Here is a 27,500-nt window from a genome sequence, read left to right on the forward strand (position 1 = left end):
CCCTTTGACTATGCCCAATCCATCGTCTCTGTATAAGCCAAAGGATGACCCATGTTTTGCTTGTAATAGCGAAAGCATACCACTAATTCACATGATTCTGCCCCATCGAAGCTCCCTATCGTTACATCGAAACCGTTGTTATTACCTTTCTTCCTCCAGGGCTCTTTTCCTTTGAATACTACTGTGCGTTTTGCGTGGATGATGATATCTTTCTCACAATCTTGTATGGTGTTAAACTGCTTTGCGAAGTCAATAGCTTTTAATAGTAGCTTTTCTGTTATGGATGGATAAAATTCCACGATATCGAATCCAATGAAACATCCGTTCTGCTTGTCGGGGAATGATCTGAACCATTCTAGTACTTCTCTAGTGCTTTTCCACAGGTTTATTTCGGTTGCCTTTACTATGTTCTTTACCAATCTGTTTAGTATAATTTTGCTCACACGCCCTATTTCCGATTTCGTTGGACTTATTAATCTGCATGCCGGCGCGTTTGGGAAGTTTGGCTTGTGGTCTTTAAGGTTGATGAATACTTCTTTTTCTGCTAGACATTCTATACGATCTTCGAGTTTAAATTCTTTGGCAATTTCTCTTGCTTCTCTGTTGATGGAGAGTACTTTAAGCTCGTTGATTGCAGGCGGAGACATCGTGTATCAAGCAACGGTGAAGACCAGCGAAAAGGAAGAAAAGTACGTAGGACTCACAGCAACTGATTTCGAAGCAAGGTACGCAAACCATAAAGCATCGTTTAAAGCAAGAGCGAAGAGCAACTCAACTGAACTGAGCAAATACATTTGGCAATTAAAGGACAACAACACCGACTATACAATTTCGTGGAAAATTCTTTGTCACGCCTCGCATTATACAAACGCGACAAAACGTTGTAATTTATGCATAGCTGAAAAATATTACATCATATGCCAGCCGCAAACAGCAACACTCAATAAGCGCAACGAGTTGATTAGTAAATGTAGCCACAATGAGAAATACCTATTGAAGAACGTTAGGTAAATAGGAGCGTGCAACACGAACGGCCATGTATGACTAAAAAGCGGTAATCTTCAACGAATAAAATCACTCTTGGTTACACACTGATGAGTGCAGGACAAAGTAAACGTCCTGTACGAAACAGAGCTGTATGAAAACCAGAGGCAAAAGTATGATCGTGTCCTGATTATTCATTCATTTATAATTGCCCTACCGCATGGTATAGAGCACTCTTAGTACAGCAAATACAAGCCTACTTTACGTATATATATATATATATAAAGTGTGAAACTTGATTTTCGTAAAACAGTGCTCAATACATAGAAGTAGAGCGAAATATATACTGAAGAAAAAACACATAAACTACAAGTTCATCCCTACAAGCCTGTTTCGTGGTCGCCCACTCATCAGGAAATCCCCTGATGAGTGGGCGACCACGAAACAGGCTTGTAGGGATGAACTTGTAGTTTATGTGTTTTTTCTTCAGTATATATATATATATATATATATATATATATGTGGTGTAAAAAAACGGTACCGTAAAAAAGCCGTTTTTTTACAAATATATATTTTGTAAAAATGCAGCTTTTTTACAATTATATATTTGTAAAAAAACGGTCCGACCGCTATAACTTTCCAAGGATTCATGCCCGTGTCCTGAATTTTTTTGTTCTCTTGTGCTAGCCACATAAGTATTATTTATTAGTAAAAATCACTCTCCCAAGCGTTTCATAGGTGCCACATAATGCGAAAAACCGTTTTCTTACATGTCACGCCTTGTAAAGGTGCAGGAAATTTACAATTCAGTTTTGTAAAAAAACAGTCCGACCGCTATAACTTTCCAACGATTTACGCCAGCGTCCTGAATTTTTTGTTGTCTTGTTCAAGACAACAAAAAATTCATGACACTGGCGTAAATCCTGGGAAAGTTATAGGGGTCGGTCCGTTTTTTTACAAAACTGAATTGTAGATTTCCTGCACCTTTACAAGGCGTGACGTGTAAGGAAAGAGTTTGTCGAATTTCGGGACTTACGAAAGGCTTGGGAAAATGATTTCTATCATAAAATAATACTCATATGGCTAGCACAAGCCAACAAAATATTGACGATACTGGCATAAATCGTTGGAAAGTTATAGCGGTCGGACCGTCTTTTTACAAAACTGAATTGTAAATTTCCTGCTCTTTTTTTTTACGTTCAAGGTCAATCAGCTTGCCATTGTGTATTAAGCTCTGTTGAGCTTGATGGCTTTATTAGAAATGAAAAATGAACGAAGTACTTGGAATAGCCATCCTGTTTATTATAAAATAAAAGCAGTAACTGAATGGACCGAGAATCATCATAACGCCTACCTCCACTCTTCTAGGTACTTCTTTCCTTTTGCCTTGGCCTCTCTTATCAATATCGTTGTCACTTGCTAGAGTTGAGTTTAATTTCTCCATGATCTGTTGGTTTTGCGATTGAATGGTACGCAATAAATTAGTTAAATTGCTTTCAGCGGTTGCTTCTTCATTATTCCCTGACGAAGGATTTGGTCGTAGACTTTCACAAAACATATTAGGTGCTTAAAAATTCAAGAAAGATCGATCAGGTATGAAAACTAACTATAGTGACAAAAGCTACCAAGAAATGGGCGCCAAGAAGCGTTCTAGAGTTAGATTTCCCGCTCTTTTGTGTACATATTCCATAAAAGGAATTACACGTACTTGCAATGGTATGAGCCTTTTTCCCAGGGTTCTTCCCTCGGACCATGTGAGCGAGATTACGTTGCGTTTTAGGTTGTGATGCAGTTTGGACGGTTATCTAATTTTAACAAATTCTCGTTCATTCCCCGGTTGGAATCAGTTTAATAGCGTAACGGAAATGTCGATGGAAGAAAAAGCTATTTTTTGTCCCCATTGTGAAGACTTTGTAGCACCGCGAACCTTTCGGAGACGCAAGGCCGCATACTTCAACATTAAAAATGCTTCTTGGGATGTTCCAACAATGTCCTCATCAGATGAAGATTTCACTGTTGAAGATTGCCCTGAAACTTCGAAGTTTGACCAAGTGGATGAATGGATTACCAGTGACTCTCCGGAAACCGAACAAAGCGAATACATGGAAATCGACTCCAACAGATCCAGAATAGAGTTTTGGGAAGATTTGTTTGAAGATGTAAGGTCAACCCAGTTAATACTAGCCTGTACATTGATGCTGACGATAACCCTCTCATCAACGCAAAACAGCTTGCCCTGGTCAAGTGGGTTTGTTTGTTTTTGTTGTTTTGGACAGCGCATTTTCATTTATCTGACAACGCTGTTGACCTAATGCTGAAGTTCTTACATGCATTGTTTTCTGTGATGGGACGTTATGCTCCATGGTTTGGCCCAGTTGTCATTTTATTTCCAACTTTGATTTATCTTCTTCGTAATACACTTGGGCTTTGTGAGGACAAGTTTACAAAGTTTGTTGTTTGCCCACACTGCCACTCTCTTTATACTTTCGCCGATTGTTTCGTGACCCTTGGTAGTCGACGATTCCCAAAGAAATGTTGCAATAGGCCATTTCCCAATCACAGACAAAGAAGGTATCGGGCGACTTGCGGCGAACTTAACGGTGGATATCTTTTGAAAGAGGTGAAATTTAGAGATGGGCGAACTAGGCTATACCCTCACAAAGTTTACTGCTACAGTAGTGTTTTGGCCACATTAAAGACTTTTTTCTGTCGGAGAGACTTTTGGTATAAGTGTCATTTGTGGAGGCGAGGCAGAGACTTTAAATCCAGCTGTGATATCCTTGCTGATGTTTTTGATGGAAAGGTATGGAAAGAGTTTCTATACGTGGATGGAGAACCCCTTCTTGCTGGAGATCGAGCTCTTGGGTTTATGATAAACATTGACTGGTTCCAGCCTTTTAAGCTAGCAAGATACAGTGTAGGGGTCATATATCTAGTAGTCATGAACCTTCCCAGAAGCGAGCGGTTTAAAGTTGAAAATGTTATACTTGTGGGTGTCATCCCAGGACCACATGAGCCCTCTGGAACTATAAACAGTTACCTTTCTCCATTGGTGGACGAACTCCTGACATTGTGGGAAGGCTGGAATGTTGGTGGGGAAGTAGTGAAAGGTGTCCTATTGTGTGTTGCTTCAGATCTACCGGCAGCCAGAAAGGTATTAAATTTAATTATTAGTGACCCTATGTTGCCGTTTACTAAATTTTCAGTAAAATCAGACGAAAACGCGGAACACTACTTCTCTGAGTCCTTTCTTGTTTCGTGTTGCAAATGAGAATGAGGTGGGAGTAAAAGAAGATGCAGATTTTTATTGAATGAAAAAAATCACACAGAGAGCTTTTGGAAGTTCAAGTATCTAGGAAAAATGCTTATAATGATAATAGAGTTATTATGATGATTGTTTTATTCGTTGAAAACAGGTGAGTGGATTTCTGAGCTTTGCCGCCAGACATGGGTGCAGTAGATGTAAAAAAGTTTTTCCAGGTGGATTTGGAGAAAAAAGGGATTATTCTAATTTTGAACAATGCGAAAAGAGGACAAACGAAGAGCACCGGAGAGAAGCCCAAGAAACACTAAACCAAACTTCAGCAAAGGACAGACAGCAAGTGAAGAGCAAGTATGGTACTCGATATTCTGAGCTAATGCGCCTTCCTTACTTCGATTGTGTACGGTTCACTATAATAGATCCGATGCATAATCTGTTTCTGGATACCGCAAAGCATTTAATGGAGAACATTTGGTTGAATGAAAGTAACCCTCTTTTATTAGATACTCAGCTCAAGAGGATGCAACAAAGAGTTGATGATGTGGAGTTTCCATCGACACTTGGCAGGCTGCCAAACAAGATTGCAATCAGCTTTGGCGGGTTTACTGCAGATCAGTGGAAGACATGGACTCTCATTATATCATTGTATGCCCTAAAAGGAGACCTCCCTGAAGGCCATCTGAAGGTGTGGAGGTCATTTGTCCTTGCTTGTAAGATTCTGTGTTGCCCATTTATAACCACTGCGGACGTAATGAAAGCAAATGTTCTCTTGAAGAAATTTTGTGTAGATTTTGAGCAACTGTATGGTAAGGAGCGGGTCACCCCAAACATGCATATGCACACTCACTTGTGCGAGTGCGTGCTTGACTTTGGCCCTATTTATGCTTTTTGTCTCTTTTCGTTTGAACGGTACAATGGGATCATGGGTGCCTTTCCTACTAACAACAGATCAATTGAAATTCAGCTTACACGTAAATTCCTCCGAGACCAATCTGCTTTTGGTGTTAATTTGCCCGATGCATTTCGCGACGAATTTCAGCCGCTCCTTGTTTCACTTCGTGGAGGTCAGGCGGGAACACTGGGCGAAATGGAACGTGAACCAGAAGAATCTTTTCGCCGTCTTGCATCACTGTGCAATGGTCCAGTTTTAAAATCTTCAATTTGGACTGAAATTTCTCTATACTCGTGTCTCCCACCATCCTGTCTCGATAATTTAGAATCGCACGAAGTTCATTATCTCAGGAAGATGTACAAGATAATTTCAGAGAATGTTGAGGAAGAAAGTATTTTGGGAAACTTTGAACGATTTTCTGCCGTAGAGATAGGAGGGGAACGGTACGGTTCATCCGCGTCGAGGTCGGCTCGGTCGTCCTTCATTTTAGCATCATGGGTTTCAAATGGAGGACGAGTGAACATTAATTCCTCAGAGTTAAGGCCAGGCCAAGTCAGTTTCTACATGAGACAAAACGTTCTGGTGGACGGAGAATATCAAGCATTTTTGCTTGCATATGTCCTGTGGTTCCAAACTCATCCAGAGAAAGACTATTTCGGGCAACCTTTGCAAGTCTGCTGCAAAGATCTTTTTGAACAACTTGGACCGGCCACTTTTATCCCGATTCAACGAATTCAATGCAAGTTCGTTCCTGTGATCGACAAAGTCAAAAGAGAAAATGTGGTGATTGTGAGTCCGATTGCTCGGAAAATTTCAATTTCTGAGCAGTAACTTATTTTCTAAGCAGTCCGAAATCAAGATGCGCCGTTGGTGCCAAGATTTGGATTGCAAATTTTTAAGGTTAAATGTATTTTCCCATTGGATTTTGTTCCATTTTTGGGAGGAACTCCCTTAGTTGGTAAAGACCTTTTCTTTATTAATGCAAGGATTTTCGTTTTTGTTGGCCTTTAATTTGGTTCGACTTCTATGCATGTCATCCTTCAACGGAGAGAAAGAAAGTAGCCATTTTTAGTTGACGACCAACGTTTCGCACCAGGCTCCTCGGGCAATATTAAAGAAATAAAACCAAAGCTGACCAGAATAAAGTCAAACCAAATGAAATGTTTACCCTTAAACTATATCTCAGGAACATGTACAATTTATTCTTTGACAGGTAATTTAAATTGGGAGATCAATTTTACGGGCTCATGAAGATCAGGCGATGCAGAAGGCGACAGCAAATGGTGGTCCAATGTCTGGGGCGCTGGTGCACGCCTACAGAATACTTTTTATCTTTTTAATTGAATGTAAACGACATTTTGTAATAATAAGTGAATCTTTCGCTTGAAGTCCTCTAAAACGCTATAGTAGTTGGAATTTTTTGCAGATTGTGCCGTAATTTTGATGTGATTGCGAGACACGTTGCTCGAGCAGTATTACACTGGGCAAGGTTAATTGTGCCACCCTAATTAAAATAATGATTGTCGTTGTTGTCAGTCTGTTTTCATCCACTTTTTGCGTGCGAAAGTAATGCATGATTATTACTTCCCTATTTGAAGCCCACTCGATTAGCAACGGTGTCTTGTTTCATTTGCAAGAATTCACAATAGCCCTTATGTGTGATGACGTCTGCCTAGCTAATTTCACCACCAAGCCTCAACTTCGAAATCGTTAGCATGAGCTAAATCTCAAAGCAGCAAACTTCAAAAGAAAACTCACGTGCGAACAGTATTGCATGTCCAAATGATGTGAATAATTTTGTGCAAACGAGGCTTGGCGGTGTAACTAGCTAGTCAGACGTCATCACACGTAAGGCCCATTCTCGCGTCAATTGTCGGTAGTTGTCCTTATTCCGAAAACAGTTATTTCAACCCTCGAATTCCCTCGCATACCCAAGTCTATATCATTAAAATTAGAAAATACAGTTGTGAAAAGAAAGCGTTTTCCCTACCATGGCGCTGTCCGCTGTGCAAATTGTAGCGATCGGAAGATAGCCAGCAGAGCCGTTCAAAGGTTTCAAAATGGCCTGTTTGGTCAGTGTTGGACTCAATGAATAATTTCAATGGTCTCAATGAATAATTTATCCGTAGTGCCTTTGCCCGAATTGTAAGCGTTTTGCTTAAACTATTCGGAGGGAAGGGTTGTGCCTTTGTGCCAGTGAAAGGTATGGTGGGATCCGTGAAGCAGGTATGTCACGGTGCTTTTTGCTATTTTCTACATTGAAACCTTGAATAAAATTCCTTATTCCCTTCACCTATGCGTGGTATACTTCTTTGAACGTAATCTATCTTTGGCAGATTTAAGGACAAAAAGTGAAAACTGAGTGAGGGAACTTGAAAACAAGCTTTTGAAGTTGTAATCCACTTTTTCCATCGTTGTCATGCTTGACAACAGAAGACAGTTAAGAGTCTCAGTGCAGTACTATAGCTAGACAAACGCAAACAAACGGAATAATTATTTTTAGGTTTCCAGTGACTAAAAGCAGGGTTCGTGCTACTCCTTGCAATTTAAGTCCTTGAAAAGTCCTGGAATTTAATTTTGGACTTCCAGGGCGTTTAGAAAGTCCTTGAAAAAAAGGATTTTGTGGAAAACTGCTTGAAAACTGCTTGAATTTTTGCTTGGGTGAAAATTGTTGAGATTGCATCATGCTAAGTTGCAGAGGCATTTCAAAAATTGAGCCCAAATTTAAGTGCGTGCACTTAACTGACAGGATGTGGGAAGGGATCAAGGTAGGCTTTTTCAGCAAAGAAAACACTGAAGCAGGATGTATGGCATAGAAATCTTCTTACAAATACTCCTTGAAAACTCAGTTTCTGGTTCTTGAAAACTCCTTGCATTGAATACTATTGGAAGTTTATTGACAAAATCCAGCACGAAGCCTGTTAAAGACATCTTCTAGACTTTACAATACATCCAAATATCATGACATTGCTCTTTCAGAAGTTCGGCCTAACAATAACAAATTTGACTTACCTTTGACATGTGTCAAAACCTATGTTAAAGAGTCTATAATATTTGACCTTGCCTTTGGCAAGTGTCAAAGGAATAAACAAATATCGACCACATTTGACTTTACCTTTGACGTTCGTCAAAGATAAAGTCAAAGTTATTACGAATTTGACATCTCCTTTACTAAGGACAGAGGTGCAAACAAAAGAGTTACTCATTTGACCGTACGTTTGACGTGCGTCAAAGGTAAAGTCAAAGGCGATTCCACATTTGACTTAAACTTTGCCAAAGATCAAATGTGCAGCAAATCCAATTTTTCGTCCCGTGGAATGCCCTGAGCAGGGACCAGAATGCAGCGCTCCCGGGAGGAGCCTCGCTTTGAGCAGGTGTAAACACCTTGAAATCTACTTCCGCAGTCGCTTTTTAATTATCTAAAAACGAAACTTTAGCGATGGTAGTTTAATTAACTCTTATCCAACCTTAAAAATATCACCAGTCGATGTTATTCCGGGTGTTATAAATATATATTACTTCATAGAAAGTGCGACGTACGGATTTTTATTCACAATTTGCAAGAGTTTGGAAAACGAACGAGTCAGCGTAGAGAACGTCGACTGAGTTTTCTAAACGTTTTGCAATGAGTGAATAAAAATCCGTAGAAAGCACCTTTAATGCTGTAATTTTTTTATTATATATATAACCGGAATTAAATATAGACTTGGAATCAATTATATTTTTCCCTATGCCATGCCCTTAAATGCATGCAGAACAGCTTAAAATTCAAGACCGATCAAGTGAGCGAGACTAGTGTCAATGCAAATCCGGTTTCCAGTCCAGTAACAAGAAGACAGAGAGCCTAAGTAAGCCAAATACTAAGAACGAAATCCTTTCGCTTGTCCCTAATCAATGTCAGATTCAATCATGTCATAGTTGCTCTTGCGGCGCTTCGCGCTGTGCAAAGAAAAAATTTGGACTCTGTTGACTTACGCTGTTTATAGAAATGTTGAATGTTCCTCCTTTTTAAAATCATCTAACGGTAACTCCAGAGGAACAAAACGAGAAGTCGAAGCCAGGTTTCGAAGCACAAAGTTCGAATGGGTGCTGATTTTAAGACTGCGCTTCTCGGAAGCTATTTGAATGCTTTGCTCCGATTGGCTGAGTAATTCTACTCTGGACGGTGATTGGTTATATTTTTTCATATGTGAAGATTATGCTTTGGACGTATCTCTTTCTTCACCGCGTGAAATACAACAAATATAGAATGCTATTTGCAAGGTTTATCATATAAAATTCTCGCTATGTCTAAAATAAAGATAGTTTACATAGTTTACCTTGATGTTCACGTTATCCAGTCTTACTGTAAATTTATCAGTTTTGAATCAGTCATCTGAACAATAAAGATTTTGGTTAAATGTAATGTGTTAATATCTTTCACATTTGCGCTGAAACGTGGTTAAAAGAGTGAAATCCTTCCAATTCTATTCAGATTGAAAGCTTATCAACTTTTGTATGCCATATTGTTTTTCTACCGAACAAAATCCAGCTTATCGCGTCGATTTAGCTCGATTTTGTTCGGTAATCGAACTGAATCGAACTCACCGCAAATTTCCAGTTCGATTATGTTGAACTACCGATCGTAACGTACCAATCGAACATGACTGCGAACAATTGAGTTCGATTGATTTTTGGTTCGGTTTTGTTCGATTCACTACGCTGCCGTAAAATAAAATGCAATGCAAGTGACATGTGGGATAAACCATGCCATATTTCACGCGAATGTTTTGCATAACTATGTTACCTTTTTTGCCATACCCAGCTGAGTGCGCGAAAGAAGAAATTTTCGGTGCCAAACCAATAAATAGATAGGAACTTTTTCGGAGTTCTGATTTCTCGTGTTATACATTGTGACAAAATGTAAAAGGCGTAGCATGATAGCCAAAACTAAGGTGAAACATTAGGAGGTATATTTGGAAAAGCTTTGAATAGACTCAATTTACACTCATGCCTTTATCGCAACAGAAATTAGAACAACTTAAATCCAATCGAATGTAAAAGGGGATAACCAGATTACACCGAAAAAAACCTCCAGTGGAGGAAGGTGAACCCACGCTGCGTAGCCTAAATATCAATCCCGAAACATATTGGAGGAAAGAACACGGCTCTTGCTAGTGAACTTACTAGACATGTGAATCAATCATTTTTCTCTCCTATAAATTCTATATAATTCTATTCATAATTTCCAGATTTTTACATTGTTCAGATCATCTAACTTGGATCAGTTTTGGCAAGCTAAAGCATAGCCCATTTAATGCAGGGTACATTTAAAATTAAGTGGACTAAGTCTCATATGTTAAATTCAAATATACCAGACAGCATTTAAAAACACTGTTTGGTGTAACTTGAGGTAAAACCCATCGGGTAAAGAGAACATTGTAGCTCCCGTAAAAAACAAGTGAGTTCACCAAATTCAAAAAGATTAAGGCAAAAGAAAAGCATTTGAAGAAGCTGTACATGCATGTTAAGCTCAGTGAGGGTGGACATGAACGAAGCGCTGAGCTTGTGCTCATCGTGAGAGTCAATTAGTGCACAATTCTTTTCAGTATATGATAGCGTCCATGTTTTTTATTTTGAACATCGCTAGACATTCAGTGGACATTTATCGTTCGATTGACCGTATTCCGGAAAAGGAATATGAAATAGAAGTTAGAAATCCTTCGCTTTTACGTAGATTCACATTAAAACTAGTCAAAAACCTGCTAAAATGCTATTTTAAAGATATCTTTATTATCCTCGTTGCTTCAAAACACCAAACATACCGTTTTAAATCAAGTCTCTACGTATTCTTATTCCGGAATAGACTCTCTCTCGTTTTTACACTCTTTACACGATAAAGACGCGTCAAGACATGATTTTTGTGTCTCTCATTAAAAGAAATCGGCCATTTTCGCTTTTCATAACGATGACTGATTTTTTGTTGTTCTTAATGTAAGTGCCCACATTCTATAGTCACTAAATGTACAAAAAAATATCAAGTGTTCATGGTTCGAGTGTCCTCACTGTAATGGTGAGCAATTTAGAATGGTTTCAAATTCCACACTATCTGTTAAAAAGACCTCTTAGCCTAAGCCAAACGTTCGTAAGTCCCCTTTCTTCCATTTTAATCGCCACTGATAGCATTATAGACATTATACTACGGGCGGAAATCGTCTTATGTTGGTTTGCTGTTTTTTATTCTCTCGTGTTTGAATTTTGATCGCATGAGGGGGATATCGATTTTGTTAAGTCTAGAATTTAAAAAAAAAGAATCTTTAGTTGTTGATGCTTTTTCTTTATTCGTTTCCTTTCTTTTTTAATGACTGAATAATTAGGGATTGCGAGGCTCTCAAATTGACCGAAGAAAACAATACAGAATCTTTCACTGAAAGGTGTTATACTGCCTGTCTGAAATCCGTCAGAAAAGCTAAGCAAACTCTAAGCTTTGTTGTCATTAACCAGGTAAAAGCGAGACTTTCGTGCAAGCCTAAAATCATCAATTAACGATCTATTGCCGTCTCAGTTCCTTCTTCTTGACAAACTACTTTGCATTTAAGGTTTCGAAAATAATGGTCACAATCATTATCAATCGAAAAAAATCTGACAGACGTTTCTGTCATAAAGCTATAAATACCCACGATTTTCACTTAGGTGACAATCAAGTACAGCGCAAGCAAGTTAAATTAAACAGAAGGTCGACTTTCCGGCGAATGTTTAAATGCCGCTCTTTCGCGCTTCGGTCAGTGAAATGTATCGGCACCATTTCTTTCCCCAAAATGGGACCCTGTGATTTATATCTGCCTGCACCCTGTAACTACTGGGTTTCGCTCTCAAGTGATTTTAAGTAAGCGTACATCCATCATTGTCGTTGTCATTTTACATTGGATCATATTTAGTTTTTGGGCGCTCGACGTGAGCGTGAGACATACACTGCTCGCGTTTACATTTATTTGTCTTCGTCATTTCCTTCGTTGAATACTAAATCCGGATCCTTCACCAGGAGTTTGGTCAAGTTTGTTTGTTGTTTGTTAATTATTTGTTTAAGCAGGTTGAAGTTTTGGCAGCTATTCAGCTGATGTGGACCTGCTATACCCACCCACACATAACAGAGGACAGCCACAACACCGGGAACTTCATCCCCTAAGGATGGAACTTCATCCATCCTTGGTTGCACAGAAAACACAATCACACACATAATGCCATCAACCTTTGCATATTGCGTTACCTTTTTTATGCGCAGAGGAAATTTCACGGAATTTCAAAAACGGAAAATAGCTTCGCCCACCACTTTTCTAGGACCCGGACCATAACATAGATTATTTTTGGAACACCAACAGACAGTTGCCCTCAACCCAAGAGCACACCAGGTTGGTAGGGGACTGTTTGGGTGTCCATATATCAATTTTTAACTTCAAATTCTATTTTTTTAAACTACACATCAAATCTTAACTATTTCTTATTTATCCAAATTTTACTACTCCTTTGAGAAAAACTATCTCCTTACAAACAGACCGAAAAATCACCAAAAAAATTATAAAACACCCCAAAACATTGATTTGTGTTTTGAACATAGGGTTTTTGTATTGCTTGAAACGCAAACAAGATATTTCCATTAAGCCGATTTTAAGCGGCGTGAAAACGGCTTTCAGGTGTAACTCCACCTTAAAAGGAAAGTATGCTATTCAGCATCAGTGTCGAAAGTTAAGCGTTTGTTCTGAATCGTAACTTTGTAAGTTACATTCATTATTATCCAAGCCTGAGGTGTCTGATGTCTTCATGAAATAATTGCAATCCTAGAATGAAACGAGTTGAGACTTTTTTTGCATTTTTGGAAGTTTTGGACCATAATTTGAAAAGAAGGTCAACTTGCCCCTTCCACAACAGCACTCAAACTACAATGTTGTTTAGGAAGAATAGCAATAAAACTACAACCGTGTCTCAACACTGTTTTTTAGGGAGTTGGAGCAGAACTAAAAGATTTACTTAAGACAATTTTTTTAGATATGGACAAGATCGAAAAATGTAACACTCAATTCGGATTTCTCCAGGAGGCTGGATTCTGATTGCATGGCACTTATTTAGCTTGCGAGTTAGTATCCTGCACGAAACGATTTGGAAATTCCAGAAACGCAATACAAAAAACTAGAAGAGGATTTCCAATTTGAAATTATTCTTTACAGCCTTAAAACTCTTAGTTAATTTTTTGGTAATGAACTTCAACTTTAATTCTCGCCGCTTGAACGACGTTAGACCCATAGAGGCGTTGGAATATTAGACCTTATAATCCATCAAATATTTTCGCTCGCGCGCGATCGGTCTAAACGCGTCACGTGAGCGAATATTCCCCAGCTAAAACTGGGGAATATCCTCGGATATTCCCCAATGATATTCCCCAATTTTTAAAACCGACTTCAAGGATTCAAGTCTCACATTAAAATTAATGTTAGGATGGCAGAACGGTTTGCTTTTGTAACAGAAGAAGAGATAACGCTGCTGGTCGATAGAGCGGTACCAGAAAACACCAAAAAATCCACTTCATACGCTGTTAACGTTTTTGACGGTAAGCTGTTTGTAAATCGTATCCGCCACTTGTATCCACAAAATATATTAAAAAAGGATGTTTTCCTTTCACTAAAATGTTGTACTTTTTCCCCAAGCATTTTCTTTTAATTGAAGCGAAGTCTGTTCGAAATTCTGGAAATGAATATTGAATGAGGCGGTTTTGGAAGCCAATTGACAAACTTTGACGTGTTCACATATGACGGACTGGCAGATCCAGCTTGTTGCGAAAAATACTCGAAGGATATTAAACACAATAGCCTCAATTTGGCTTTAAAAATAAGCTCGGATATTTGTCCTTGGACATTATCAGTTCCTCGAAGCTCACAGTTTTCCTCGAGCTTCGCTCTCGGAAAACTGTTCGCTTCTCGGAACAGATAATGTCCGCGGACAAATATCCGAGCATATTTTCGCGCCAAATGAAGGCTATTTTTTATATATTCGTATTCTCGGTATTGGACTGGAACTAGCTTGCAATGGAGGCTAATGCGGGGGAATCTTTTCAAATGCAAATACTTTCTAATATATTCCCCCGCATTAGCCTCCATTGCAAGCTAGTTCCAGTCCAATACCGAGAATACGAATATGGTCTATTGTTTGGTTGCTCTTACGTAAATACGACGCAGGCAAACGGCTTTAACATGTGGTTCAACATCCGCTCGATTTGAAACCGCTTGGCCCCTCTCCCCTCTATCAACCGTGTTGAAACATGTGGAATCGAAGTTGACTCGGTGTTGAATGAGTTTAAAAGCGTTTTAACTTTGCTTCAACAACCATTCAACATTTCTTTTGTTTTCGCGAATGTTGAAATATCAGCCTGCTAGGCAACGGCGACACTAGAAAATTCTTTAACGCGAGGAATAAATCTGCAGTACTTTCGATGTCATCACCATTGAAAAAAAACTTTTTACTGGTCACATTATACCCATAGCGAGGGACATTTATTAAATGGGGAAGGCTGGTCTTACGCCAAAATTAAAAGGCAACTTTACCATGCTCTTACCGTTCGAAAACGCGTTAACAGCTGCCTCTTGCACTCGCTCTCAGTCTGTAGAGCTTTGACGAGTAGCGTAGCTGTTTTTTTATGCCCAGCGAAAGTTTCCCTTTCCACGTAAGTGCATTTCCGTAAGTAAACAACCTTTCTCGGCTTTCTTCGAAGTTGAAATGTTACGTATTTCGTTGTGCATTTACCGAGCCCTTGAGCCATAAGGAAAGTTTACTTAGCAAAGCACTTAATAAAAAGCAATACTTGCCCTGGGCTGCGCCTCGAGCCAAATATTCTATATTTTCGTCTTGTCTAACTGTACGCATTAATTAAGACTCAAGATACACGCGTTTTACCATTAATTGATCACTAGTTCCCAATTTAATGTGACACACTTTCTGTGCAATTGTTACAATACAAATTCTATTTTTGTTATAAATACCATACGTACTCTGTTCATTGAAAGTTATAAAATTCGCAAAAATAACAGGGAAATCTAATGCTTGTATGTGAACTCTGATTTAAGTTCAAAAACACACCACTTCCACTTTTAAAAACAAGGTACATTACACTTATTGTCTCCGCGTAGAATTCTAAATATTTACAGCCACGGGAAATTGCCTCGTTATTTTCCGTTGACGTATGTAACCTAAGTAAAACTTCTTTTTCATTGAAGACACGTAAAATTTATTTCCTTCTTAACTTGACAAACTTTCTTGTCGGCTGGGTTACAAAGTATGGACATTTTTCCACGCTTAATTCGCATTTTTTTCCTTGATGTGTTCTTCTTGAGGGGACTCAGCTGAAAGCATGAACATTTTACCTTATTTAATATAAGTGGTGTCTAATATTACAAACAGCGATTACAAGATTGTGCTGCATTTACAATTTAGCGAGGATTAGCCCTAGATGCCCCTCCATTCAGGTTTTTCACGCGCCGTATTTTGGGTATCATGAGCCCAGAACTAGGAGCGTACAACTCAAATTCAATTTAGAAAACAATCCTAAGAAAATACGCGTGCTGATTGGTTAAAACTCGTGTTTCTATAACTCGATGGAGGCATCAAATCAATTGAGACATCAAATCAATTGAGAATGGTCACTCGTGCAAGCGAAATCGTATTTGAGAACTCGTCTAAAAATAGCTTGAACTGTGAAAATGCCAATCCGTAGACCTCGTATTGGAGTTGTATTCTCCTGATTACGGGCTCCTGGTGTATCTACACTAATTCTGCATGTATCCTTCGTTTCAAAAAAAGAAATTTTGCAATTGCAATTGAATTTTTTCTAAGACGCTACACTATGCGACCGAAAATATTTCGCGCCTTTTTCGAGGCTCCGAATTCTTTTTTTGGTCGGAAGGAGACCGAATACTCAGGACATCCTATTTATGCGTTGTTGCCATGGTTGCAATGCCAACTCACGAATCGAACCGATCTTTATTTTTGAAAATGTCTGCCATTTTTGGTCGCGGAGCATCTTTTAATCGATGAAATCCGCTTATAAAGGTGCTCTTGATTTCCTGCCCAATCTTGCTGCCAGCAGGAAAACTGTAAATTAAAAAAAAAGGACAGGAAATTCAATTAAACATGCAATCATTTCGGAAATAACAAAAACCAATGAAGAGGCGCATTTACTTCGCAAAGGACTTCTGGTCTACTTTAGTTTCGCATTCCCTGAGAAGGACAAGAACAGTTTCCTGAAAGAAAAAAAGAACAAAGTTGAGGTTGGAGCTGGTTTTACTGAGACCAAGGGCTTGGACTAACAACAAAAGTGACGACTTAATTGCTGTAACTCAACAGTGTGTACGAAAGAACAACCATGCATGGCTCAAGTACCCCGTGTGAGAGGAACCTTCAATAGGCCATTTTCAAAATATCAAATATTCAGCTTCATCATGAGGCAGTGAAGACAAAACAATAGAAACATGTTGGAATGAATGTGAAACATATTTTAAATATCATCCACTTTCCTTTGTATTTGTCCTCTAAACCTCTCCTTCAAGCTGAATTTTAATATACAGAAGAAAAAGAAAGCATATTCGCTTCACCTTAAGTGAAAGCCACAGTGTGGTTGGCCTGTCCTAACCAAGAGCAGTTTTTCATATTTCGAGGTGCCGCTCAATATACTAGGAAAAACCGTCTCATTTCTCTCGACCTGTGCGTACCTCACTATCTGGCGCAAGTGTCTCAATGTCTTGTTTGACTGCCCGCAGTCCTGGGATGATATAGTCATTTATTACGTCTACAGAAATAACTTCACTTGGTGAAGGAAAACAATACCAACTCAGAGAAGCTACTTACAATCCACAAAAAAAAAGAGAAATAAACATTCAATTCGGCAACAAAATTAAACAGTTTAACGGTTAAAATAACTTAGGGATTATTCGCACTTAATAGAAGAAAGCGAAACACGCGCACCAGTGGCTCAGTTGGTTGAGCATCGGGCTGCCATGCGGGAGGTCGTGAGTTCGACTCCGGCCGGACCAACACTCAGGGTCTTAAAATAACTGAGGAGAAAGTGCTGCCTTTGTAATTACATCCGCAAATGGTGAAGACTTTCAAGTCTTCTCGGATAAGGACTATAAACCGTAGGCCCCGTCTCACAACCCTTCAATGTTCACAACCCAGTGGGACGTAAAAGAACCCACACACTATTCGTAAAGAGTAGGGCATGGAGCTCCCGGTCATCTGGTCAGGCCCCATTTCATTCATTCATGTGCTGGGTGAGATCGCTAATGGACTGATAGCGGCTGCCAGCGGCTTCTATATATGCTGATGTCCGATCTCACCCATAGATGCCTTGCTTGTAAAGCGCATTTGAATATGTTAATAGAAAATGCGCTATATAAATTCATTACCATTACCATTGCGGAGCTACCGTTACGCTACCGTTAGAATGCGAGCAGCTTCGCGTGAGATTTATTTCGGGCGCGAACGATCGCTTCTCGCATCCGCTCCTTTGCGCCCGAAATAAACGTCGCGCGAAACTCCACTGCAGAAGTTGCTTGCAGGCTACGTTACGGTTTGCTTCCTCAAGGTTTTCAGAGTGTGGATGCGGCCAAAATTGTTCCGGATCTAAATGATACAGCGAGCTCTCTTGCGACCGGCTTCCCTGGACGCCTGGAAAAGGCAACAGGCAACGCTAACGCGAAACCCTACTGCATCGCTAACGCAACAAACTCTCAACCGTAAACGTACGAACTCTGTAATGATTATTACAGTTTCGCCGTGGCACAGGTAAGATGTAAAAGGATACAGCAACACGTTAGCGACACGTAAGCTTCCATTAACTCGAGTGCAATCTCCTTCCGTCTGTTGTCGTTTTGTAATTGGTTGTTTATCGTCGCCATGACCACCAATCGAGGCAAGAGAACTTTAGAAAAGATCAAGTAAATGTTAGTGGAAGAAATCCTCGATCAGAAACAAAAAGGATTGATACCCAAAGAAAGGAAAGAGCGCTAGAATACCTCCTTCAAATTAATCTTTGGAGTTTATGGTTATCGATTAAATCTTTAAATTACCGATGGACTGGTCTTTTTCTAAGTTTGGTCAACACGAAGTCAAAGAACCTAAAATCAAGAGTAGGACCATGCTCATGACAAAGAAAATGATACAAATGCTTAAGATAGAGAATCTTTAATTTAAGGTCTGACTAACGATATTTAAAACCTCATTTATATGTTTTTGTAGAACTTGTTCCACAATTTTGTTGCAACGCAGGTTACACATAAAACTTGCAAAGTGTAAAATCGCCTCAGGCAGGTCCCTAAGTCGTCCTCACAAAACCAACAAGGAAGGCCTGGAAGCGAGTCCGTATTCGCGAAAACAACTGAACGACTACATGGCAATGATTGCGTAAGTATCGTACAAACAATAAAGAAATGATGTGTGTTTACAAGACACAGGTATATACTGACAAAGTGTTTCCTAATTGTTTTATACGCAGTGTTTAACTGGAATTATGGAAAGGGAAAAATTGTGAGATAAATCAGTGTATAATAAAACGGGCGTCCTCAAACTGTTGTACCTTCGTCTCTAAAATGCGGTTCTGCATGAGGGGCAACTTTGCCAAATGTTCTAATCATTGTAGTTTGTAGTTCGTGTTGATCTTTGTATTGAGGGTCCTCAAGAAATGATTGGAATTGCACGTACACTTTCTCTAAAATCTGCAAGAAAATAAATAATAATAATAATAATAATAATAATAATAATAATAATAATAATAATAATAATAATAATAATAATAATAATAATAATAATAATAATGAATAACATTACTCAGACTAAATTACTATCTTTTTACTTGTCATTGCATCTGCGCAACTTTTTCCTTAACTGACATGATCAATCATTCTAATCTTGATAATAATTTTTCCATACAACGCTCTTCTTACCGTTTTATCAGTGACATTTTCAACTATTGAGGCGAAAGCGGGAATGGAGGCTGTCCGTACTGACCTATCAATGACCACAATGTAGAAAAATAAGTCTATATGTTAGTACATCTCTCGGTCATTCGGCCAATGTTTGGGATCGTTTTCTAAAAAACGTAGCTGAGCATGGTGACGTTGTGTGGACGTTCTCGTCAAAACTATGTTAGAATTTCATTAGCAAAGGAAAAGAAAGCACATTGTTCTAAAATACACGCCGCATGTGCCGGCCACAAAAACAGGATTACTTTCTTCAGTGGTGGACAAGTCACTACGATCCAACAAGATTTGTACAAAGATCTAAGTATTACCTTACGTAACCCTAAGCAAAAGCGTGTATCCACTGTTATACCACTTTTGCAGGAGCAACGGGAGAGCGGATGCTGTTCTCTCAACTCACTCAAAAGCGTTTCCTCTGTCTTTGAAGTTATCGTTAACTTCATTGTTGCTGAAACTTCCTCGTGCTTATTTATTAGCTCCCTTCCCATGGATCCGTAGATCAGACCGCGACAGCGGGACCACGAAGTCTTTGTGAACTCCTTGTGCAAGGATTCATAGTGCCCAGCAGGGTTGTGCTTAACAAGTAGGGGTTTAGGGCTATTCATCAATATAGCACTAACCCTACCCTTCCGCTGGTATTTCAAGATTTAAGAATTGGTTCGGTTTCGCCGGGGCGTTGGTTCGCCAAGACCTCAGCTAAAGACTCTATAATTTACTTTGATAGTTCTCGAACTTTGCGTTAGAGCCATAGACTCTTTTAGTCAATATCTGGTTACACCAGGTAACATTGTTACAGAAACATTGTTGCGCACGAAAATGATTCCCAAATTGTCTGGGGGAAAAGAACATTTTATGTACGCAAACCTCTCAAGCGCAAATAACGTCAGAACATGGAATATACCTTGCAACCAAACTTAACTCTGGCTTCTTTGAATTTTCTTCAGCTTTGATCTCAACTTCTAAAAGTCGAAATAACATTTGAAGACTTTCCCTTTCGCAAAATCTGTGTAAATTATAGTTTGGCCAGATGTTTAGCTAAGAACTTACATTTGCGCATCTGAAGCAAGTGTGACTAGAGCTGGTAGCACCTGCCTGCTAATTAAGTCCAAATCGACACCTTTTATTAAAACCTGAAAGCGAAAATGCCAGGAGTGAAGGTAAACGTCATATACCATTTATGTGACGACTAATTTACCACCAAGACCAGAAAGCTTAGGGGCGGGAAGGGAAGGGGAGGGGGGGGGGGGGGGGGTTTATTGTCGGCAAATTTGACAAATTGTTGTTATTCAAATGATGTTTGGAAAATGAGGATACTATTTAAATTTCTCAAGAGGCCAATATTCTCACTATGCCCTCTAGTCTTGTTATTAGTTGATAGGTTGTTTTAACGTTAAGAGGATGCACTTCTTTTCATTTCACCTTACAATGTTAATGCAGTACTTTTTGAGGGCAAGTGGTGCTGTAAAGATGGCAACAAAGATGGGGCGAGAACTCCTCAGGGGCAAAAATTTCCTCTTAGAACTTGGAATGGTTTAGCCTTCCCGACTAACAGTAGCCATTTACCAGTTTCTTTCTTTGACTTCACTAACTCCTTAACTTACTTAAGTCATGATCAAAGCCTAAATGAAGATATGCCTCACCCCGCTGACAGATTTGGAAGACTTGGCTTAAAGCAGATATGAGCTGCATAAAAACATCCATATATACGAGCAAAGCCACTTTCGAGACAGAAGGGTGGGAAAAGCGCAGGATAAACGTGGAAGAAGGAAACTTGGTGCCCGTCAAACAATCATTCAAATCTTTAGGAGCGACATTTGCAGCGGGTAATGTAATGCAAGAATTGGGTTTATAAACTCTTATGAGCCATTTGAACTATGCCGCCATCATCGCTTCGATGGCAAAAAAACATCAACATTAAACGAGATACGGGACTTACAGTAAATAACGGAGCTGCTGAGCAACGAACCGCAGGATCGGCATGTACAACAATTTGCCACAAAACACCAATCAGAACTTGATGATATCGGTTGGACGCACTGCAACAACAATGGCCACAATAAACATTGTATAAAGAAAATGTTTACAGTTCGAATGGACCGTCTTTACGAGCCATTTTGTTTCCAATAAACTTTAGGACTTCAAAGAGTAGCACGAACCCTGTAAAGGCATTGAGAGCAAGTACATTTTGTAAACATAAAATATGGTGCATATATCGTAGAACAGCACTTTCAAAACAACTCCAAATTCACGTTTAAAAGTGATTTTCAAATGGAAAAAAATGTGAGTTGAGTAGCTTCATGTGAATTATTCACAAACTCAAGTTCATTCTTATCAGAAAACCAAAACCAAAGCGTTGAACTGAAGACTAAAAGATATCTGCAACTGGTAAGAACGTTATGGAATTGAAATCACTTATAAACTTGCACACATTTCAGGCATCCTACTGAAAATCAGTTGCGATATAAGAGAGACTTGGCATCAAGTCTATGGCAATCGGCACGCGCCAAGGCTGTAATTTGCGTTGTTTTGAAAAAAAAACTTGTCTGATTTTAGTTAATTCTCTCTATTTTGAGGCGAACATTTAAAACGATTCCCTAGTATTTGTCTAATCGGAACCGAGAAGGAAAGGAAGAGAACTATCGATAGCCACTAGACAGGTTAGGATTAGAGTTAGGGTTAAGGTTAGCCTAATCCTAACCACAAGAGCAGCAACTCACCTTAATTCTTGGAACATAATTACAGGACCATCAAATGGTGCCGAGGACTCCGCCAAAGCAATGACTGATTGACGTAATAGTGACGTCAGTTCAGATATGTCATCCTCCTGGAGCAAGGAGAGAGAGACTAGTCACTTCGAGTAAAAAATGAAGACACAGAGCGGTTTTCAATTGAGTGTCGAAAGTAATTAGCGAATTGCCTTGGTTTTGCATTACTTCACTCAGTGATTAGTTCAAAGTTCGCGCGTCACTTTTTCAACCAATCAGAAGTGAAACCAAAAACAGGATTCCCGCGCTTTGTGTCGGCTACGTGCAATTACTTCGAGTTTTGATTGGTTTGGTAGATTGTCTTCTGTCCTTTTTGATTGGCCAAAGTAATTACTTTGGTTTTGGTTTTACGACACTCCATTGAAACTCGCTCTATGTAGGAACATGTTTAAAAAATGTATCGCTTACCGAATCGAAACAACCGAGAACTCCAGCTGCCAAGACTGGAAGACAAGCACTATACAATAAACGTCCTCTTCTCTCTAGAACCGAAAAATTACACTTTATCAGCAGCATAATGATTTCCTCTTCGCCATACCGATCAAAGTGATTCTTGTATAGATACGAATGACGCGACTTGACTTGAAATTATAACTAAGAATGACACTTCAAAATTACAAAACAAAAAGTGGTTCAACTCCATCATCTGAAAAAAGAAGTTCCTGACTTTTGTTCTATTCTCTATTCAAAGCGAAAATACCATATGATATTATGATATCATATTATGATATGATTATGATAAAGAGGATAAAACAATAAACTCGCTACAATTTTTTTGAAAGGAAAATAAAGCGTGTACGCAGATTTTAAAACTGTAATGCATATGTGTTAAAAATGTAAATTATTGTAATACAATAGAGTTTACAAGTCAACACATCTCTAATAGGACATATCTTATTTAAAAAAAAAAAAAAAAACAGTTCATTGACGTGTACAACTACTACTAAGAGCCCTTACCGTCTGTCATATTAAGAACATTCAGTCTGTCCACGCAAAACGGTTTAATCTGAAAACAAAAGCAATCAGTGAAAGCAAGCTCTATGACGAACTTCAAACGCGCGTTTTGAAGTTTAGTTCATAAGGGAACCTTAATATAACTGACGTCACTGTTTACGGCAAAAGTTGAACTGATGAAGGGTAAATGTTGGACGCAAAAACAAAGTTGTGCGGAGGCCGTTCAAACGGTTCCAACATTGCGCCAACAAAAGAACCAACACTTTCGCGAAATTTGATTGCGAGGAACTAAGAAGTAGACACCAGACTCTCTCGTCCAGATAAACTACGCCATATTGACTTTTGCGGCTTGACGCGGGCGTTGAAGAGAGTGTCCAAAAGGCTTCAAAATCATTCAACGTTCTCGAGAACAAAGGAAAAGTTGAATCGATGTTGAATGAAAGTTTAAACCGATTTAAACTTGATTCAAAACGCTTTCAACAAGCTTTCAACATTTTTTACGCTTTCCACAATGTTGGACGACCTCTTCAAACGCACCGAACATTTGGTTTAACAAAGCGTTGAATGCGTGTTGAAGCAAATGTTGAAACTGTCTAAACGGGCCTTTAAGCCTTTTAACTTTGATAACGAGCCAGTTACTAGCCATCAAACATCGATAAATTCTTGGGTGGCAAACGCGAAAGCGCTAATGATCCAATACATTCTCTGTAAAATTTCGAATTTTCACAGCATCATTGCTCAGAGATTATCTGGTATATGGGGTTTAAATTTCAGAGATGGCTCGAGTTCCCAATGGGTTCTACTTTCAATATTCAGTACTTTAATCTCGGCTGACTGATTAGAAAACGATAGCCTATATGCTACTTGCAACGAGGAATGGACACAGAAAAGGAAAAACAGACTCCCACTGGAATCGAACGCGTGCGACTTTCGTAAAACCGGTCCGATGCTCTACACACTAAGTTACATGACCTCCTAGCAAGCTAGGTCGTTTCGTTGGGTAGTTAATTTTATTCCTTACCTTTTTCTGCGCGTACGGTCTTCCAAACGTAATGCAGAAAGAACGGAAAAGTGCAATCAGCTGATGGACGCATTCCCTCATGGTTGCTTGAACTTGCCCTACGAGGGGAAACGCAAGCAGCAAGTTTGTATATCCCTTATCCCTTAACGAGAAGTTTTCTTTTTTTCAATAAGAATTGCAATAAACGCTGTTCTCACCAACGGTTTCACAGAGATTTGGTAAACTGAAAAAAGAAAAGAAAAAAAAAGATCCAAGGAACTTTATAAAAACACTTTGCGCAGTGTGTGAAATGATCCAAACTAATGGGGCAAGAAATAGTTTATTTTTGGAAGCCAACGAAGAAGGACAGGAAAGCATTCAAATTATTTCGTTAAATTTAAGTTGAAAACTCATTGGCACAAGAAGCAGCATAAATTGATTAGGCCACGACGCATGCACAAAGCGCTTAAGAAATAAACAGATTTAGGAATATTATGCCGGGAAAAGCGACATGAGCATGGCTAAATGCATGACCCAATTTTCCCATAGCTTTGCAAGTGCCAACAGCGTGTTCAGTAAGTATGAATTAATGGTACAACCAAGAGTATTTGCCGTTATGGAAAATATGCGAAGAAATCATGACATCCACCTGTAAATCATGCTGTACTGTCTCAATCGCAAAAAAAAAAAAAAAAAAAAAAAAAATTGCTTACCAGTCGTAATAAATCCAAGATAAACTATCCCATGATTCAAATTGGTCCTCCGACACGATTTTATCAAACCGACGAACATGAAACGCGACAGTCTGGTTCCCGCCAAAAATAGTCTCGACATCGGTCAGAGGTGTCGTGGGGGTTAAAAGTCTATCCGGGGAAACTAAAAGCAAAAAAAAAAAAAAAAAGCAAAAACAAAAAAAAAAAAAAAAAGAGAGCGAGAGGCTGTAAACAACTGTAATTTCTCAAAATTTATGAACAACTTATAAGTGAACTTAGCGCCTTGTGGGAAATGTCAGCTTTTCAGTTTCAAGTCAAGGGATTTCGTGAGGCCGTAAGTCAAACACAACATTATTTGGCATAAAGATACGATAAGAATGAAAACATAATTGTCAATTAGTCGTGGACTGGGGACTGTGCTATTGGTTTCACCTTTAAGGTCGATTTTTGTTTGTTTGTTTGAATTTTTAATGACAACGAAAGTAGAGATAAACGTCTTGCTTAAAGAAAGAAGGCGGAATGGGGCATTGGTTTTGACTGATTGATTTCAATAACGATGCTTCGGATAACGATGAGCCTGTGATTAAAAACGGATTTGTCAGCGGTGATACCAGAACTGTTCTGTCCTTTATTTCAACAATCTCGTACCCAGAGTCCTCGGGCTTTTTGGCCAGTGGGTGAGCGCCCGGAGAGACTCTGGGATAATCGACTCCATTTCCCCAGAAAACGTGGGTTCCGGTCTTATTGCGTGTGCTTGAGTTTAAACGGAAACAGAAAAGAGAAAACCGTAAACAGTAGAAATGGCGGGTTGACAGAGTCTCTCCGGGCGCTCACCCGCTGACCAAGAAGCCCGAGGATTCTGGGTACGAGATTGTTATTTCAATAGACCAGCCAATAGACCATTTTACAGTTGTAGCTAGGCTACCTGGCCTAAGAATGGAAGCGAAGCTGCCGGTGACTTTTCTGCTTTTCTATGTTAATGTAGACCACTTAGAATTACAACAACACAATTTACATGATAAATGAACTAAGGTCTGTATCAATACAAGGTCACCGGCAGCCTCGCAGTCATTCACAGGCTAGGTCACTGAGTAAACAACTGTAAAATGGCGTATCATCTCTCACTAAGCGCGGCCCCAACATATGCTCAAATAAAGAGAAACTAAGAAAGTCTATCAAACGAGCCGTACGGACTTAGTAAATTCTGCTTGCATACAGCTCGTATACGGACCGTATAAACAAAGACACGTGAGGTTTGTACAGTCTCTTATGCGGCGAGTTTGTTCATGTACAGACTGTTTACCACTTGTCGTATATTAGTTTGTATGTGTTGGACAAATCTAAAGACCTCACATGGCTTAACGCGTATCAATTTGCAGTACAACTCAAAATAACTTTCCACCCTCACGCAAGACGAGAGAGAGTCTCGTTCTCGTCTCTAGAGACGAGGAACTTGTCTTACGAGACGGTTCGAAAGACTGTAAGTCAGTGTTCCAAGACGAGTGTCTCGTCTTGTGAGACGAGAGGCTCGTCTCTAGTGACGAGACACTCGTCTCGCGAAAGGGTTCGAAAATTGTAAGGTAAGTGTCTCTAGAAACGTAAGCTTTCCGCAAACGTTCCTTTCACTTTGGCTTTCACCAAAGCCAACTCCTTCTTCTTCTACTTACGGGGAACATTATAGTGTTCAACATCCTCCAGCTTCTTAGCAAATGGGGCTAAAAAGAAATAAATACAGCTAAATTAGCCGAAAGAGTAACGGTGCGTTTTATCATCACTCACATGAATACGCAACTTACCTGTCCGAAGAACCTCGACAAACAGCGCCGGAATAAGTGATGCGAGGACTTGAATGCAACGTGGAAGTCTGTTTTCAATACTTTCGGCTGTCTTTTGAATTTTGTCAACATCTTCAGATTCCTTGCAAAGATCCTGAAGCTGTTTCATATCCTAAAAGAAATAGTTTTTATCTTTGAAGAAGAATTCTTAACCACGAAAAGGTGCTGGAAAACTACTCATGGGCTCCTACTGTAGGTCATTTGGCTTTCTTATGTCTGACTCAAAATTAATTCCAAGAAACAATATATTACGAAGTTCGTGTCTATTTCTACAAGAGTAAATTAGATAAGAATGTTGATCTATCACTTTGCGGTCTTGCAGCAACACAGTCACAAATGGATTTATATTTTGATACATTTTGCGCGCGAAACAAAGGGCCGCCAATTTTAACCAATCAGAAGAAGCCATGTAACGTGTGACTGCTTCTACCATGTTTTTTTTCAGGGACATGACAACAGATTTTCGCGGGAACGGGATTTCTAAAAATAGACTCATTTGTGACTACGCTGGGAACCCACCTATGCCATAACAACACTGTAATCTAATTCACTCTTGATTTCTGCAATGATCTTTGGACACCATCTGGCGGGATAGTTCCAACTTACTTTGAGTGTATTTTCCAAGTTGGATATCAACGATGGAAACAGATGAGATTCCAATTTTCCAAGATCCTGGGACCAAGTGGCAAATGACGGTAAAAATATTTCCCCAGATGTTTTCGCCACTTTTCCTGAAGAATCAAAAAGCGTGTCCAAAAGAAGCTCATAGGCCTGAAAGAGAAAAGAATGAACTAATGAGGAAGCTTTTTCTTCAATGTCGTAAAACTAAAAGCAAAGCAACTCCTTTCGCCAATCACGACAGACCAAGGTAATGAAATCAGCCAATCATAGCGCAAAGCCGAGTGATGCAGCCGCCCCTAAGCTCGGGAAAAACCGTCACACTCATGGCCATCCCTCAAAATGACGTTGGTACCTTTGGTAACAATTACACGATGCAATATCCCATCTTAATATGACAAGCTTAACGCTGTAAAAAGAATGAAATCATGCAGAATTAGAGCTTTAGTTCATGAAGAAATAGCGTTTCTAAGCTAAGCC

General features: G+C 39.3%; 2 protein-coding genes across 3 annotated transcripts in view; both read right to left on the minus strand.

The window, feature by feature from the left end:
• Positions 1–14,802, minus strand: part of LOC137977058 (adenosine receptor A3-like) — a 57,553-nt gene extending 42,751 nt beyond the window's left edge. Inside the window, exon 1 of one of the 2 annotated variants that reach the window (XM_068824378.1) lies at positions 14,722–14,802. The gene's annotated coding sequence lies outside the window, so the exon portion shown is untranslated. Of the gene's footprint in view, positions 1–9,113; positions 9,173–14,721 lie in introns of those variants that run through there. The other variant, XM_068824418.1, reaches the window with a different exon arrangement.
• A 256-nt stretch (positions 14,803–15,058) lies between these two features.
• The window catches only part of LOC137977263 (RAB11-binding protein RELCH-like), a 22,577-nt gene continuing 10,135 nt past the window's right edge, over positions 15,059–27,500 (minus strand). The window contains exons 15-31 of the mRNA XM_068824533.1: positions 27,009–27,173; positions 26,364–26,514; positions 26,235–26,282; positions 24,568–24,730; positions 24,073–24,098; positions 23,876–23,973; positions 22,858–22,906; positions 22,309–22,382; positions 21,853–21,959; positions 21,072–21,171; positions 20,183–20,265; positions 19,100–19,163; positions 18,733–18,871; positions 17,962–18,078; positions 16,871–16,959; positions 16,341–16,402; positions 15,059–16,253 (exon numbers count right to left, since the gene is read on the minus strand). Of these exons, the coding sequence (XP_068680634.1) occupies positions 16,124–16,253; positions 16,341–16,402; positions 16,871–16,959; positions 17,962–18,078; positions 18,733–18,871; positions 19,100–19,163; positions 20,183–20,265; positions 21,072–21,171; positions 21,853–21,959; positions 22,309–22,382; positions 22,858–22,906; positions 23,876–23,973; positions 24,073–24,098; positions 24,568–24,730; positions 26,235–26,282; positions 26,364–26,514; positions 27,009–27,173 (1,665 nt within the window). The 3' untranslated portion in view covers positions 15,059–16,123. The remainder of the gene's footprint in view (positions 16,254–16,340; positions 16,403–16,870; positions 16,960–17,961; positions 18,079–18,732; positions 18,872–19,099; positions 19,164–20,182; positions 20,266–21,071; positions 21,172–21,852; positions 21,960–22,308; positions 22,383–22,857; positions 22,907–23,875; positions 23,974–24,072; positions 24,099–24,567; positions 24,731–26,234; positions 26,283–26,363; positions 26,515–27,008; positions 27,174–27,500) is intronic.

Source organism: Montipora foliosa, chromosome 1 (genome assembly GCF_036669935.1).
Source record: "Montipora foliosa isolate CH-2021 chromosome 1, ASM3666993v2, whole genome shotgun sequence".
NCBI classification, from domain to species: domain Eukaryota; kingdom Metazoa; phylum Cnidaria; class Anthozoa; order Scleractinia; family Acroporidae; genus Montipora; species Montipora foliosa.